This window comes from Epinephelus fuscoguttatus, linkage group LG19, assembly GCF_011397635.1.
Source record: "Epinephelus fuscoguttatus linkage group LG19, E.fuscoguttatus.final_Chr_v1".
In the NCBI taxonomy this organism is placed as follows: Eukaryota; Metazoa; Chordata; class Actinopteri; order Perciformes; family Serranidae; genus Epinephelus; species Epinephelus fuscoguttatus.
Genome location: NC_064770.1, coordinates 12,584,823 through 12,599,068, shown reverse-complemented (window position 1 = coordinate 12,599,068; position 14,246 = coordinate 12,584,823). Strand labels below are relative to the sequence as shown.

The 14,246-nt window shown below is 42.1% G+C and overlaps 1 protein-coding gene across 1 annotated transcript in view; it reads left to right on the top strand.

Annotated features, from left to right (window-relative positions):
* Positions 1-14,246, top strand: part of shank1 (SH3 and multiple ankyrin repeat domains 1) — a 99,176-nt gene that overhangs the window by 64,879 nt on the left and 20,051 nt on the right. Inside the window, exons 16-17 of the mRNA XM_049561711.1 lie at positions 12,964-13,046; positions 13,179-13,303. Coding sequence (XP_049417668.1) covers positions 12,964-13,046; positions 13,179-13,303 — 208 coding nt within the window. The remainder of the gene's footprint in view (positions 1-12,963; positions 13,047-13,178; positions 13,304-14,246) is intronic.

Here is a 14,246-nt window from a genome sequence, read left to right as displayed (position 1 = left end):
CTGACATATCCTGGTTACATAAAGGTTAAGAGAAGGGCAGCTTGACATTCAGATTATTGCTCCACCTGAGAGTCAGTGAGAACTACCACTGTTTTCTATCATCAGCCACAGAGCAGCTCTGCTGAGGCAAGAAGGGGTTCAGTGCCTTTGCTAAAGAGCATGATGTATCTTGTCCATCCACCCAGTGGGTAATCCAAATCAAACTGACAACCTTTTCATCACGACCCCTGCTGCTCCAGTGTTTTGACACACAGCACATGTTGAGAGTGGATTTGTTTGTATGCTAACATACTGTATACATCTACCCAGATAAGATGATTCATGTGGTGAATGATTCATACGTTCCAGCGGTACTTTGATTTGTGTGATGTGATGTGTTGCAAGTGATTCATGCGGTGGGATGACGATGTGTGAGGGTTCACTGCCTTAGGTCGTGAAGCTGATCCGCCTGCTTTCATGCTGGCGTCATCCTTGAGGCACAGGTTTACCAGCCATGTTTTGACTAGCTGGTTTTGCGGAGTTTAACCTGGGCAGACAGGCAGATTTTTTTGTCATATCAGGATTTTAGAGTAACTTCCTTCCCTTGTATGTCAGTCTTTTGGCTCTTGAGGTGCAAAGCTGCGTTGCCGGGCTGCAATTTTTAGGTGGGCTGAACTTGGCGGTGATTGTGAAGGTGCTTTCAGACCACTCTGATGACTAAGCCTGTAGTTTCTTTGTGTCGACTGACTGTTATATAATCATTACTGTCCTTGATGACCAAACTATCTGAACTGAAGCATATGTAATGTGCCATGGGACTAACTGTAAATAATCTTAAAACAGCAGCTAAGATCTTTAACTTTTGATAGAAGGTCATTCTTGCACCGACTGCAACTTCATCAGCATGAAAACATTTGCAGAAAATGGTTCCTATTCAGCTTTTTCAGCATACACCAGAAACTTCTCTGGATTCTCTGTGGAGGTGATCTGTTGACACATGAGTGGGGAAAACAGCTTGTTCCTGTATTGACTTTGGGAGTGTGACTTCTCCTCATTAACGCAGCCTAACATAATGTCATTCCCTTTAATGCCTTGCATCTGCATCATGCCGAGCACGGCGTTGCTTTGAGGCAAACTCATTTCAGTGTCCATGACTTGGACTGAGCAAAGACAGAATTATTTACATAGAAATAAAGCCATTATCAATCGCATGTATTATTTACACGAAATCCCGCCTTACGCCTCTCTCTTTCCCTCCCTCTTTTCCGTTCGCTCACTCATCATCATTCTTTATCATCCCTCAACTTTCTCTCTCAGGCTTGCATTTTTTTCTTTTCATGTTTTCCTTTCTCTTTATCTCCCTCTGTATCTGTTTCTGTCTCACAAATGCACACAGTATCATTTATTATTAACATGCTTTTCATCAACAGTGACATTTAATGTAAGCAACGCACTCAGCCATGCCAGCTCACACACATATGTTTGTGCACACACGCTAACACACACATCATGGATAATTAAAGCCGTGTACTGCAGTATAGACGGAGCCTGAGACTATTTGTTTGGCCAGGCAGGCAGGCAGGCATGGCTGACTCAGAACCGCCCTCACATAGGCCTACTTTCCCAGTCTTTATCACTACATGTAATATCTCACCTATCCCTCCTTTCATCCCTCTATATTTGGCCACATCTCCTGACCATCTAAGCATCCCTCCTTCGCTTTCTATTCATCACTATATTGCTAACCCCCCTGTACTTTTTAATTTTCTTTCTATCACCCTCTCTCCCCTGTGGTGTCTCCATCTGGAGGTCAGACAGTGAAGGGCACTCTAAAGGGAGAAGAGGGTTGGAGAGAAGGATGAAGAGGTTGGATGAAGGAAGAAGGGCACTCTGTTTATAAATGGGTGAAAAGAGACATATGCATTGTTTTTTTGTGTGTATGCAAGCAACAGGGGGGCAACACAGGTTAGTAAAAAGCATGAAGGGGGATGCCCTCTGCCATGTTTTCACTTTTTTCATTCTGACTGCCAAAACAAGGCTGATATGAATATTTCAAGGCTCATACCATTATGGTTGGCTAAATTATGATACCAGTACCAATACCAGTATAGCCATTAAGTAATACCAACACCAAAGTACTTCATTTTATACCTTTTAATGCCTCTGTGCCAGGGACAGGCGTGGCAGGAGGATTTATGTTTTCGGGTTGTCCATCCATACATCTTAAGAACACCTCGAGGGAATTTTTCAGATTTGGTACAAATGACATTTGTCAACTTGGACTCGATGATGAACTGATTAGACTGTGGTAGTCAAAGGTCAAGGTCACTGCCATCTCGTCTGCCCCATTCTTCAAACAGGATATCTTAATAACACCGAATTTTTTCAAATTTGGTACAAACGTCTACTTGGACTCAACAATGAACTGATTAGCTTTTGGTAGTCAAAGGTCAAGGTCACTGTGACCTCACAAAACATGTTTTTCTTATGCTAATTATAACAAAATTTCACACAAATGTCTAATAGGATAAGATGATGAAGTCATGACATTTTATATCGAAAATGTTAAAGGTCAACTTCACTATGACATCATAATGTTCTGCAAAAACACTTTTCTGGCCATCATTCAACATCATATTTCAGAAACAAAAGGGGAGACACTTGGTCAGATACTGAATTGGTGACACTAATCTTGAGTGTCCACCTTGAAACTGTGCTGATAGTCTAGATCTTCTTTGCTGCTGGGGGAAGATGTGTGTGAGGCATCCATGTTTTCATTGGCATGGATGTAAACTGTGAGTGCAACGTGATTGGCTCTTGGAGGCATACAATGGTGAAGTGGTAATCCTAGTTTATCTACCCCTCATGTGAATGGAAGTGTTCAGTTGTGCAAAATGCCAGTAGACACCACAGGTGTGCAGTATAGCCATAATTTCAAATGTTTTGGTGGCATTTCAGCATGCTGAATTGCCAACTCTTTCAGATACACTGCACTCAACTTTACCCCACCACAGACTGTAGGGGTTGTAGCTGCTATCATAGAGGGCCAGTCATAACACTTGCCGTGATTGGCTGTAAACAAAACCATACAAACTGTGATTTTTTCTAGATCTGGATACAAAAAAGATTTAATGTAGGTATCGTTTAACTTGAGATGTTTTGAGACTACTTGGCACTGGGTTATTTCGGTTTAGTACCGACACTCTACATTTTTCCCTACATTTGATGATGCTGATTATTTTTCAGCTGCAACCAACAGCTCTATAGCTCTCTTTGTTGGTTCGTTGGTTGGTCAGTCCACAAAACTTTCCCCACCCTGATGGCACATTTTTTGCCCTGAGAGGCTGAAATTTTGCATGGAGGTTACAAATTGTGAATTCTGGCTTGTTTTATTAAGGATGGCAGTGTTGGTCACTTGGCTCACCACTTTGGTCCAGAATGAAATGTATCAAAAACTATTTAATGGATTGCCAATGTCAAATTTTGTACAGAAATCCTAATGATATCTGTGATCCCCTGACTTTTCATCTAATGCCATCAAACCAAAACTTGTATTTCTTCTTTTGAAAGTTAGTGTCGCTTCAAGTCCTGAAGCTGGTTATAGTTACATTGGAAGAGTTTTGTAATGGACACGACTGACAAATGCCTCATAGTAGCCCCACATGTTGGTCTGTCCCTAATAAACATCTTATGTGCCATTCTCTGATCCTCAGTTTCTGTCCCACCCACGACCCGTTATTGACAGCTGGATAAATTTTGTAGCCTTGCTTTTACAGCACGGGACAAGCCGTGATAATATAACAAGGCATGATAACCGAAACCCAGCAGTCAGTAAGATGAACTGCTCTAAGTTGATAATGTGGTGTGGAAATCACATTAAAATGAACACAAGCAGTGAGGGGTATGATGACTTGGGAACTAGTGGTGACAAATGACAAACAAATTAAGAATTTTTATATATGGCTGCTGTACCCCTCCATGTCAAATATATTTTTAATGACCCTGCATGTTTGCCGTCATCCTACTTTACATATTTTCTCCTGTCTACTCCTCCTGTAACCATGACAGACTTTTTTGTTACCCTTAAATGGCTGTATTGATAATTCACAACTTCTTCTTTTTTTTTTTTTTTTTTTTACCGTGGTAAAGATCTTCAACAGCCAAATTCTGGTCAGTCAGTCAGAAGACACACTCTAATATTTGGGCGCTCTTGAATTAGAGGTTTGATTCTCTGCGTGAACCCATTGGGCCTGACCTGACCCACTAAGCTTGGTCAGGACATCAGATCACCTTGTAGTCTGTGTAATGTAATTACCACACTTAAAAGTCTTTATTTGACTTTATCCTGTAATACATGTTTTAATGTTAAATTTTTTGAGGGAGGGGCAGAAAATTGAGTTTTTAATTGGGCTTGGGCCCAAAACTGCTACTGTGCTTCAGGCTCAGGTCAGACTTGGACAGAAACTACATGGGTTCATGTAGGTTGGGCCTAATCATTTTTAGGCCTGATCATAGCTCTGTATCAAACTTCATCACAGTGAAAATGTTTTCTACAAATCTGGCCTTTTCTGAAAGCATTTGGTTGTTAAGAAATGGTTAACCTTTGCTATTTTAGCAGCATGTGCTAGCTTACAAAACACTTGTAACATTACTGTTCTCAAAAAAAAAAAAAAAAGATAAAAAAGATATGGAATGAGAGCTGATCCGATCTGTGTCATTGCCACACATGCACTGATTAAACTGTTACCAATCTGTACATGCTGCTGCTCCTCTCCCAGCCCACATGAGACCGATTTTTGGCCAACAGCGGGTCAAATGAGGACGAGGGAGTGCACACAGTTTGGAGGAGAGAGGCAGAGTACCTTGCTAAACACTGCTGTGGTGGGATTTTATTGTGTATTGTAAGACACATCCATTGCTGCTTGCTTGTGCATAGGCAGCATAAAGTCGTCTGATATGATTTTTCAGATTTCTCCAACATGTATGACTTCACATCACTCGACTTTTTGGTTGAAATTTGCAACAAGAGAGACAACAGCATTGAATTGTGTGTGTGTTAAGGTTTGGCCATTGTACAATAATTACACAGATACACACACACATATACAGGACACATTAGGCAGACATGCAGATACTCATAATCACACAATCATGTGGACCTTCTGTCAACATTTGTTTGCTCTCCTGCTCCCTCCCCCATCTCTCTCTCCCTCTCTCTTTCTTTAATGGCCTCGCTTCATCTCTCTCTCTCTCTCATCACACATGCATGCACACACAAACACACATACTGTGCACAGAATCACAGCGGTATAGCCTGACATGCAGAGAGAGAAACAAAAAGGCAGAGATGTGAGAAGAGAGGGGACAAGAGCTGTGATCGTCCTCGAATGCAGGAGGGAGGCAAGAGAGGGAGAGAGACATAGAGAGGGAAGGAAGGAGGGAGGGAGGGCAAGTCGACGGAGGACAGCTTCGACATACGTGGAAGGAGGCTCTGACTAAGAGATGATGTGAGTGCCTATTTGAGAGAATCTCTCCCTCTCTCTCTCTCTCTCTCTCTCTCTCTCTCTCTCTCTCTCGTTCTCCTCCTCCTCTTCCTCCTTCCGCCACTCACCCGCCAGCTGTTTCTCTGTCCTCCTCTTCCTGTCTGCGTCGATGCGTCTCCTCCTCCTCCCCCCTTTCCCTTGCTCTACCCTCTCATTCATGCTTTGTTTACAGCAAATGTGAGGCAATTGTGTGCATGTCCATGTGTGTGTGTGCATGTCAGAGGTTGGAAAGAAATCAAGAAAAAAAAGGGGTGGACGAGGTTAGTTAAGTGTGATTTAAAGGCACATGGGGTCAATAACAGCAGGGGAAGGACAGCATCAGAGGCTCCAGAAGGATCTGCACAAAGTCAGATTTATTCTTATGCCAATAGGAGCAAATCAGCTTCTGTAAGCTTTGTAATATTACATAATAATTTGACTTGTCTGTTATCCTTGTCTTCAGTCATTTAAACTTCAAGATCCTCATATCATTCCCTGTGAATTCATTATTTCAGATAAGAATGTATACCAAAGAGTTATCTCAGTCACATCCGTTTTTATGAATGGGAAGTCATGACAGTGACAGATGGGCAGAGTGAATACTATACATATAAACCATAGGAAGGGGAGGAGTGGAGAGAATGGATGGAGGAGGAGAAGAGGAGAATGGGGAAAGAGGAAGTGTGTGTAGTGTTGGTGGTTGTGTATGAGTTAATAGCATGAATGCATGTGTGTTTGGACTGTGTGTTTGTGCATGAAACCCCCGGCGAACAAACCCAATCACCCCTCACTCTCTCACTCTCTAAATTACCTCATTTCTCTCTCCTTTTCTTAAGCCACCTTATTCCCCCTCCCTCTCCCCCTGCTCCTCTCCTCTCTCCCTCTCTTTCTCTCTCTCTCTCTCTCTCTCTCTCTCTCTCTCTGTGTCGCAGTCACAATGAACCATCTCCATCTCTCTCTCTCTCTCTTTCTCTCTCCCATTCCTCCTCTCTCTCTGTCTTAAGTATGAAGGGGTTGGGAGAGCTCGGCCCTCTCCCGTTCCCTTCTTCCATCTCTCTCTCCTCCTCTTCCTCCTCTCCTCCTCCTCCTCCTCTCTCGCGGCTCGCGCTCGCTGCTGTCTCGCTGGAAGACGAGAAGGAGAAGGAGCAGGAGAAGGAGGAGGAGGAGAGGGAGGGGAGGAAATGGCGATGGGGGCATGCGGCGAGGAGGATCTCTCCCTCTCCCTCTCCCTCTCTTCTTCCTGGCCGTCGCTCGGCCCTGTGAATAGGAGCGTCTGGTTCATTTACAGGTACCTGCCATGGCTTTTTATACCCCCCCTACCCTCCACTCCCTCTCTCTCTCTCCCTCTCTCCCTCCAGTTGCCTGGGGAGATGGGGGGCGGAGGGAGGGATGCATGCATGTGGACATCATGGATGGCAGGGCAGGATCGATTAGATAGATTGACAGATGTTGCAGTGCATGCTTGCAGACGGATGTGTTTGATTCAGTGTGTGTCAATGTGAATGTGAGTGTGCTTGTGTATGTGTGTGTGATGTATGTGTGTGAAGACGGACGAGAGCTGCTGCTGCACAGCCCGGTGTATGAGCAGTGCAGCCGTTGTGTGTTTCGCTGTATGAACATGTGAGTGTGTCGTTCTCTCTGCTTTGAATCGCTCTCTGAACAAACGTCCTCTAGCAATGCTGCACCGGCACAAGTGATGCTTGCTGCTTTTACTGATGTGCAGATTGACTGCGTGTTTTGTGTGAATGCATGCCTATGTTTGTGTGTGTTTGTGTGCATGGAAGGTGTGTTTGCTATTGTCCATCAAAAACACAAAGGTATGGCAGGGTCATTTCTCTTCCTCTGTTGGCCGGTTGATTGCATGTGTTCTTGTGTCCTGCGTAATGTGTGGCGTTTATGTTTACCAGTGTGTGTGTGTGTGTGTGTGTGTGTGTGTGTGTGTGTGTGTGTGAGACAGAGAGAGAGAGTGAGAGAGAGGGAGGGACAGTGCCGACAAATTGGAAACAGCGCATGGTGAGAGAGTTTTAACGATGCAGCATGCATGACAAGTTCCAGCTTCTTTCTGACACCTCTATGGAGACCTGCGTGGCCAAACCTGTTTAATGTCTTGGCTTCTTACGTATGCAGTATGAGACTCACTGTATGCTTTGCTGGATTGTCCAGCTCAGTCTCTTGCATCTAAGCTACTCATGACAACACTGGGTCACTAATACTCAGGAAGCAACACTGAGTGACACTATCACTGGGACCCAGTTCAATGGCTGGATCCTCTGAGGGATCCAGTCCACAGAGGCGGACCTGAGGAGCTGGACTTGCTCTTCTCTCTTAATGAGATCAATAAGAGCAAAACTAATGGTGTGTTTAGGTGTCAATTTACAAAGACAACAAGTTTCAAAGGTTGTCACCAGTAAATTTCTCTCAAACATCCAACAAAGCAATACACTGGTATAGGTTTAATGATGCCCAAAGTTGTATTACAAGTTGCCAGGCAAATAACGTTAACATTCAGATTTTGTTTTCTGTAATACCTTGTGACATGAGCATGCTCCTAACAAGAACAGACCATCCCTATTACGCACTACTAAGGAGCCCGCTGCATGCTTTGATTGGCTTATACTCGTCATGTTGATGCGTCAAGGTTGGAAGTGGTTAGGTTTAGGGCAAAAAGGTCATGGTTGGGGCTAGTACCAGACAGTCTCAGATATTCTCTGTGATTAAGGTGGTAAATTTATGAGAAAAAACTCACAAATGTCCTGCCAGAAAGTCAGTGACATAGAATAGAGAGTGACACAGTCCATGGAAGGAGTAGAATGTGGTGGATGATTAGGGCAAGCACAGGACTTTCACACAGGAGACTGGGGTTTAAGCCCTGTGTGTGTGTCAGCATTGGCTTATTGTTGTAAGACTTAGCTGACTTATTACTTTCAGTTTTGGGCTGTATAAGCTATATTTCGATGTTGCTAGGACACCCAGGAATTTAGCCCTGGTTTAGATAGCAACTATTCCATGCCTGGTGTTAATAGCATCGTTGCTATGAATGCTTGGGTGCTAACAGCATCTACCATGATGCTATATTCACCCAGGTGTGAATAGCCACATTGGCTACTTTAGCGACATTTGGCGATTTAGCGACAATGGGGGCTTCTGAGGATGCACACAGGCAAATGAAGGCTGCATGTCTTCACTTGATTCGATGGGCATTCAATCCAGAAATTATGTGGACTTCAGAAGATCCAGCCACTGAACTGGGACACAGTTCACGTCACATAAAGGTGATGACATCCTTGGAGAAAGCAAAGCCCGAGTTAGTTGCTGGCGCTGGTTGGATGGGAATCCAGGGAATATTGCTTTGTATGTGGACACACAGGCACAGACAGACAGTGAGTGAATATGGATATGTAGTACAGCATAAACATGACAGATATGATCTGACACATCTTACAAAGACCAATATTCATAACACAGGCTCCTGTGGTTGCCAAAATTAATTTGTTCGTATCGCGAATGACTTGGCTTTGCGAGTGTCACTTTGTTCTCGCTGATTGTTGGCTGTGGAAAAGGCTCTGGTTGCATCTATGTAGGGGTCCTCAAATTTTTCATCAGGCACTCTGCATTTTCTGCTGCTTTGGTATCACCTCTCATGGTGGTTTGTCGTTCTGATGAGTTCATATTGCTGACCAGGCACTTGAAATTAAAAAAAGAAAAAAAAAAAACAGTCAGGACGACGACTTCAGAGTTTATCATTTACAACAGAGATGGATGTAGTAGTTCTTCAGGTGTTTTGTTTAAGGCATTTAATCAGGCTACACCTCAAATAAAGGTTGTTTAAAACTAGGAAACTTCATAGCTTCATATTGGAGTAATAATCCATTACATGTACACTGATATTAAAGTTAGGTTTTCTGAGCTGCTATGTTCACTGCCTGCACACGTGCTGAACTTTCATGGAGCAACTTGTTGCTTGTGTTGCCTGCAGAGACAGGGCAGACTAACAGCTGCAGGGAGAATGCGACGTGTGTGTTTACAGCACTTTGTACCTAATTCCCATGTACTTGCACTGCTCAGTCATGCCTTGAAATTTGTGTGAATGTGTTTGTATGTACAGTCTCTGCTCATGTATTCGCTTGGTTCCTCAGAGCGTTTGAGGTCTGGGCTGGGCAACAGAGATGGACAGAAGAGGACAAGAATAACAAAGAGACCGAGCCTTGGCAGAGACAGAGAGGCTCTCACAGCCTGTGGAGAGCATCATACACTCAATAGACTGAGTGAAAAAGATCATGAGGGGGAAATGTGATTAGAGAAAAATGAGTACAAGTTTGAAGAACAAGTGAAGGCAGCCGGTGTAATGAGTGGTATGGAGTAGGCGGGGCCATCAGGATAGAAAAATGTAAAGAGGAAAAAAGCCAGTGAAGAGAGAAAGAGAGGGATGAACAGATGGAGTGGGCTGGGACTATTTTGGTGCACGATGGGATTATCAGCGTGTGGTTACAGTATGCTACAGCTGACACGGTATATATACCCTTCTGACTCACTGACTGACTGAACGGTTGTTTAGAGGTTCTTTCCATTCATAACAAGACAGGAGTCCATTAGAGGTCAGCGGCCCTGAGAGGGGATGCTGTTTCTTACACCAAACTGGTCTAAACTGAACTTAAACCAACCGTGTGTGACGTGTCTCATCTCTCATGCTATTAGGATAAGAAAAGTCTCTTGTCGTGGGCACAGAAGACACAACAAAATATTTTTGAACACCTTCTCAAGCATTTAATGGTAGCTTTTATGTTTGTTTTTAAATGTAGCATAAGCCAGTCAAAATGTGTGAATTGAAATACTGTAATTCAATCTTTTCTGCCTTACTTGTCTTGTAGAGTTGCATACACTGATGGAAGAGGTACAGTGTAAAAATAGTCCTGTATTCAAAGTCTGGTACGCTGAGGCGACGGCTAGCAGCTAATGGTGCATGGCTGCACCTCCATGTTGAGAGCTGTGTGCAGGCAATCCTGAATCATAGATATGCTCTGAACATCTGTAGGATAGGTAGATAGATAGATAGATAGATAGATAGATAGATAAACAGTAAAATACAGGTAGGCATACATGATCTTTCAGCCTGCTTGGTTCAGGGGGATGGCACCCTATCCCACCCTATATAAGTTAAAAGCATTATTAGCAAATCAGCAAATGAAATAAATAAACAAAAGTAAAAATACTCATTCTGCAGGAAAATGGCTCCTGCAACCAGTATCTTATTATGTGACATTATTGGATTGTTATTACTGAACCAGGCTTGGGCAGGCTGTGAATCAGGAGTTAGAGCAGGTCATCCACTAATCAGAAGATTGGCGGTTTGAGCCCTGACTACTCCAGTCTGCATGTCAGAGTGTCCTTGGGCAAGATATTGAACCCTACATTGTGAGTGCGTAGGCAGCCATCAGTGTGTGAGTATTAAACTGATTTAACTGAGTAGCAGGTAGCACCCTGTGTGGTAGCCTCAGCCACCAGTGCATGAATGGGTGAATGTGAGGTAGGTAAAAGTGCTTTAAGCAGCCATAACCATTTTTGCATAAATATTATTTTAAAGTTGTAGCTGGTTGAGAGTTTTAACCATTTTATATACAGTTAGATAGTTAAACCTAGTGGTTAGTTTCCTTCAAGGGGCTACAAGATACATCTGAGGGATAAAATCAATGGAAAGTTTTACTACACAAATTTGCATTTGACTTTTATCTAATCTTTTTTTTTTTAATTGTTGGATACATTTACCTATATAAACTTTGGATGGTTATTTAACTAAAAGCATCCAAGAAGTTTAGAGGTGAATGTCCCTTTGGTATCAACACACAGACATCTGAAACATGATAAGAGGCCTTTGTGAAAGTGGTCCCAAGCCAAATTTGTTTGGAACCACGGGTTTAATCCTAAACAATACATTGTATTTTATAATCTTTTTAACATAAAATCTTAATCCCAGCAGTGAATTACAACTATAGCTGCAATTATTTCCATCTGAAATTCAGCTGAGCAAAGAGATGGCATAATATGGAAATACTCCAGTACCCTAAAATTGTGCTTGAGTACAATTATTGATTAAATATTTTTAGTAACATTTAACCAGCAGTTGCATATTTCCCAGAAAGTCTACTACACTGTACAGACGTGTGAGCATACAGTGCCTGTTCTCTGCTGTCACTGACTACTCGCGTACCAGCTCATGGCTTGGCTCTGGTGTGGACCTACCCAACCAAGTTTCCCTGCGTCCAGATCTAGCTGTTGCTTAGGCAACAAGCAGCGCCATCATACTGTATATAGCATCTCTTCTTCAGTGAGGTTCTGATAGAAACAAGCTCTGGGCTCACTGTCAAAAACATACAGCAAAGTGAAGCATAGCAAAACACTGTTTAAGTCACCACTGTACTGTCGGGAATGTGGCATAAATCACAGTTGGTGTTGGTTGGAGTTTGACTGATGTAGAATTTTAAAGACTGATAGCAGTGGTTTTAAATTGGAATTGCAGTATTTTTAAAATCAATATTCAGTTTTTACATTTGACCACTCTGAAGTATTTATAGTTTTTATTTCAGACAACAACAGTTTTCACTTCAACAAAGATGGGACACTTTACATTACTGCTACTGCTATTAATATGACTGCTACTATTTCTGATAAAAAATAATAAATTACTATTGAACAGTAACATATTAAATGGTACATAGAATATCTGTGAAATCAGGCTTCAAATTGTCACCACAACCTTAATCTATTGTTGTAAAGATGAGTTCTACACTAAAAATGTAAATCAAATTAACTCTATCATCTTCCTTGTATTAGAGTTGGATGATAATCACCTATTTTGGAGTTTAATAGACAAATAGTATGTCATTACAGTACCCTTTTATAAACTTTATTGTCAAATATTTTAACAATGTATAAATAACAGAAGGTAAAGGGGAATTATTAGAAGCAGTAATCTGAACAGGAGTTCACAATGTATTGTCATTTGAAGATAAGTCATTGACAAAAAAAAAACCCTGAATATGAATGTAATAAAGGGTGAATGTATATGGGTAAGTATATGCACGTATATGTAAATAACCACATGTATATGCAAATAACCACATGTACACACAGGGGATCCAGTTTTAATCCAGTGCAGTTGAGATGAGTTTGTGCTTAGTACTGGTGGTGATGTCATCAGAGAGGGACACAGGAAGTAGGAAGCAGACAGCAGTGGAGATTAGTGGTGTAGTTGGGGAAGGGAAAAGTAGCATCAGCAGAAAACATATTTTGATTTATGGATTTGAAAACTTGACTTTTCCCATCATCTTTATTGATTAAGGTAGCGGTTGAATGCAGATGTGCAAGGATGTGCAGTACATGTCCTCCTTGTCTTCTGTGTTTCATTTCGATCTTGTGTTTTTTCTAACTCTCTCTTGTTGTGCATCCTCTGTCTCCTGTCTGCTAGTGACTATATAATAAAGGAGAAGACAGTGCTTCTGCAGAAAAAAGACAGCGAGGGTTTCGGCTTTGTGCTGAGAGGAGCCAAAGGTAAGAAATGTGAAATAAACATGAACATCCTGCCTTGAAACCACACTTATTGGTGTAGGTATGATAGTTCAAGTCACATACTGTCATCACATGCAATGCTAATGCATTCTCATAATTTCATGGTGTCTCCAGCTCAGACTCCTATCGAGGAGTTCACCCCCACCCCGGCCTTCCCTGCCTTGCAGTACCTGGAGTCAGTGGACGAGGGAGGTGTTGCCTGGAGAGCCGGTCTCAGGATGGGGGATTTCCTGATAGAGGTGCTGCCATGAATTACCGCTGCATCATGGGTTGGAAGTGAAAGCACTGACAGATTTTATGTACAGGCTTCTGAACCTATATGGAAAATAAAGCAAAGATGTACAGTCCACTAATGTTGATCGGCATCTAATCTCCATAAACAGATATCTGCATATGTGTGCAGAATCGGTAGGCAACAGGACAAGATGTTAATATCGGAAGCATTCTGGTTTCCGTTTGAAGTCCAAGTAGTATAGAACAGTCCATGTGAAGAGGCAGAACACCTTGGCTGGAATGCAGTCTCTGAACCCATTGGCTACTGTGCAACATTTTAGCTTTGCATTGCTTTTTCTGTATTTATATGCATTCCTATGCATATATATGTTTATTCAGATTAGCCGAAATGAGCAGTGCACAGAAGAGAAACTCATGGCTCAGATATCTGCTGGCTACACTGGATCAGCCTGAAATTTTTGCTTTTGCCCCCAGTGGTTTATCATCGCCAGACTGATTTCCGATTAGTTTCAAGAATAAATTGCATCTGGATGTTAATTTTTCTGGATTCACTCCTGGATTCAGATCTGTACCAAAGCAAAATATTTTGTTCTGTGGCCCAAAGCCTCACTCTCTACCAAATTGCATTGAAAGCTATTTGTAGGTTTTTGAGATACTCACTTCTACTCATGTTTTTTTCTTTATTATCAAAATATTTTCCAAAATTTAACTTGCGTGTCAAGGCATGCATTGTTTCATATAAATACAAAAATATAAAAACACAACAAAACAATCATACTATATAGAAAAAGGATGCAGTGCAGTGCCATTTGCATTCAGTATTTGACCTGGGTACACTGAGGCCTACTTAGAAACCAAACTCTGATTTAGAAGACTGAGGGATTAGTCAAACACATATGATTTAAACATTCAGCAAGTTATAGATCCATTGTTATTTTATATATTGTA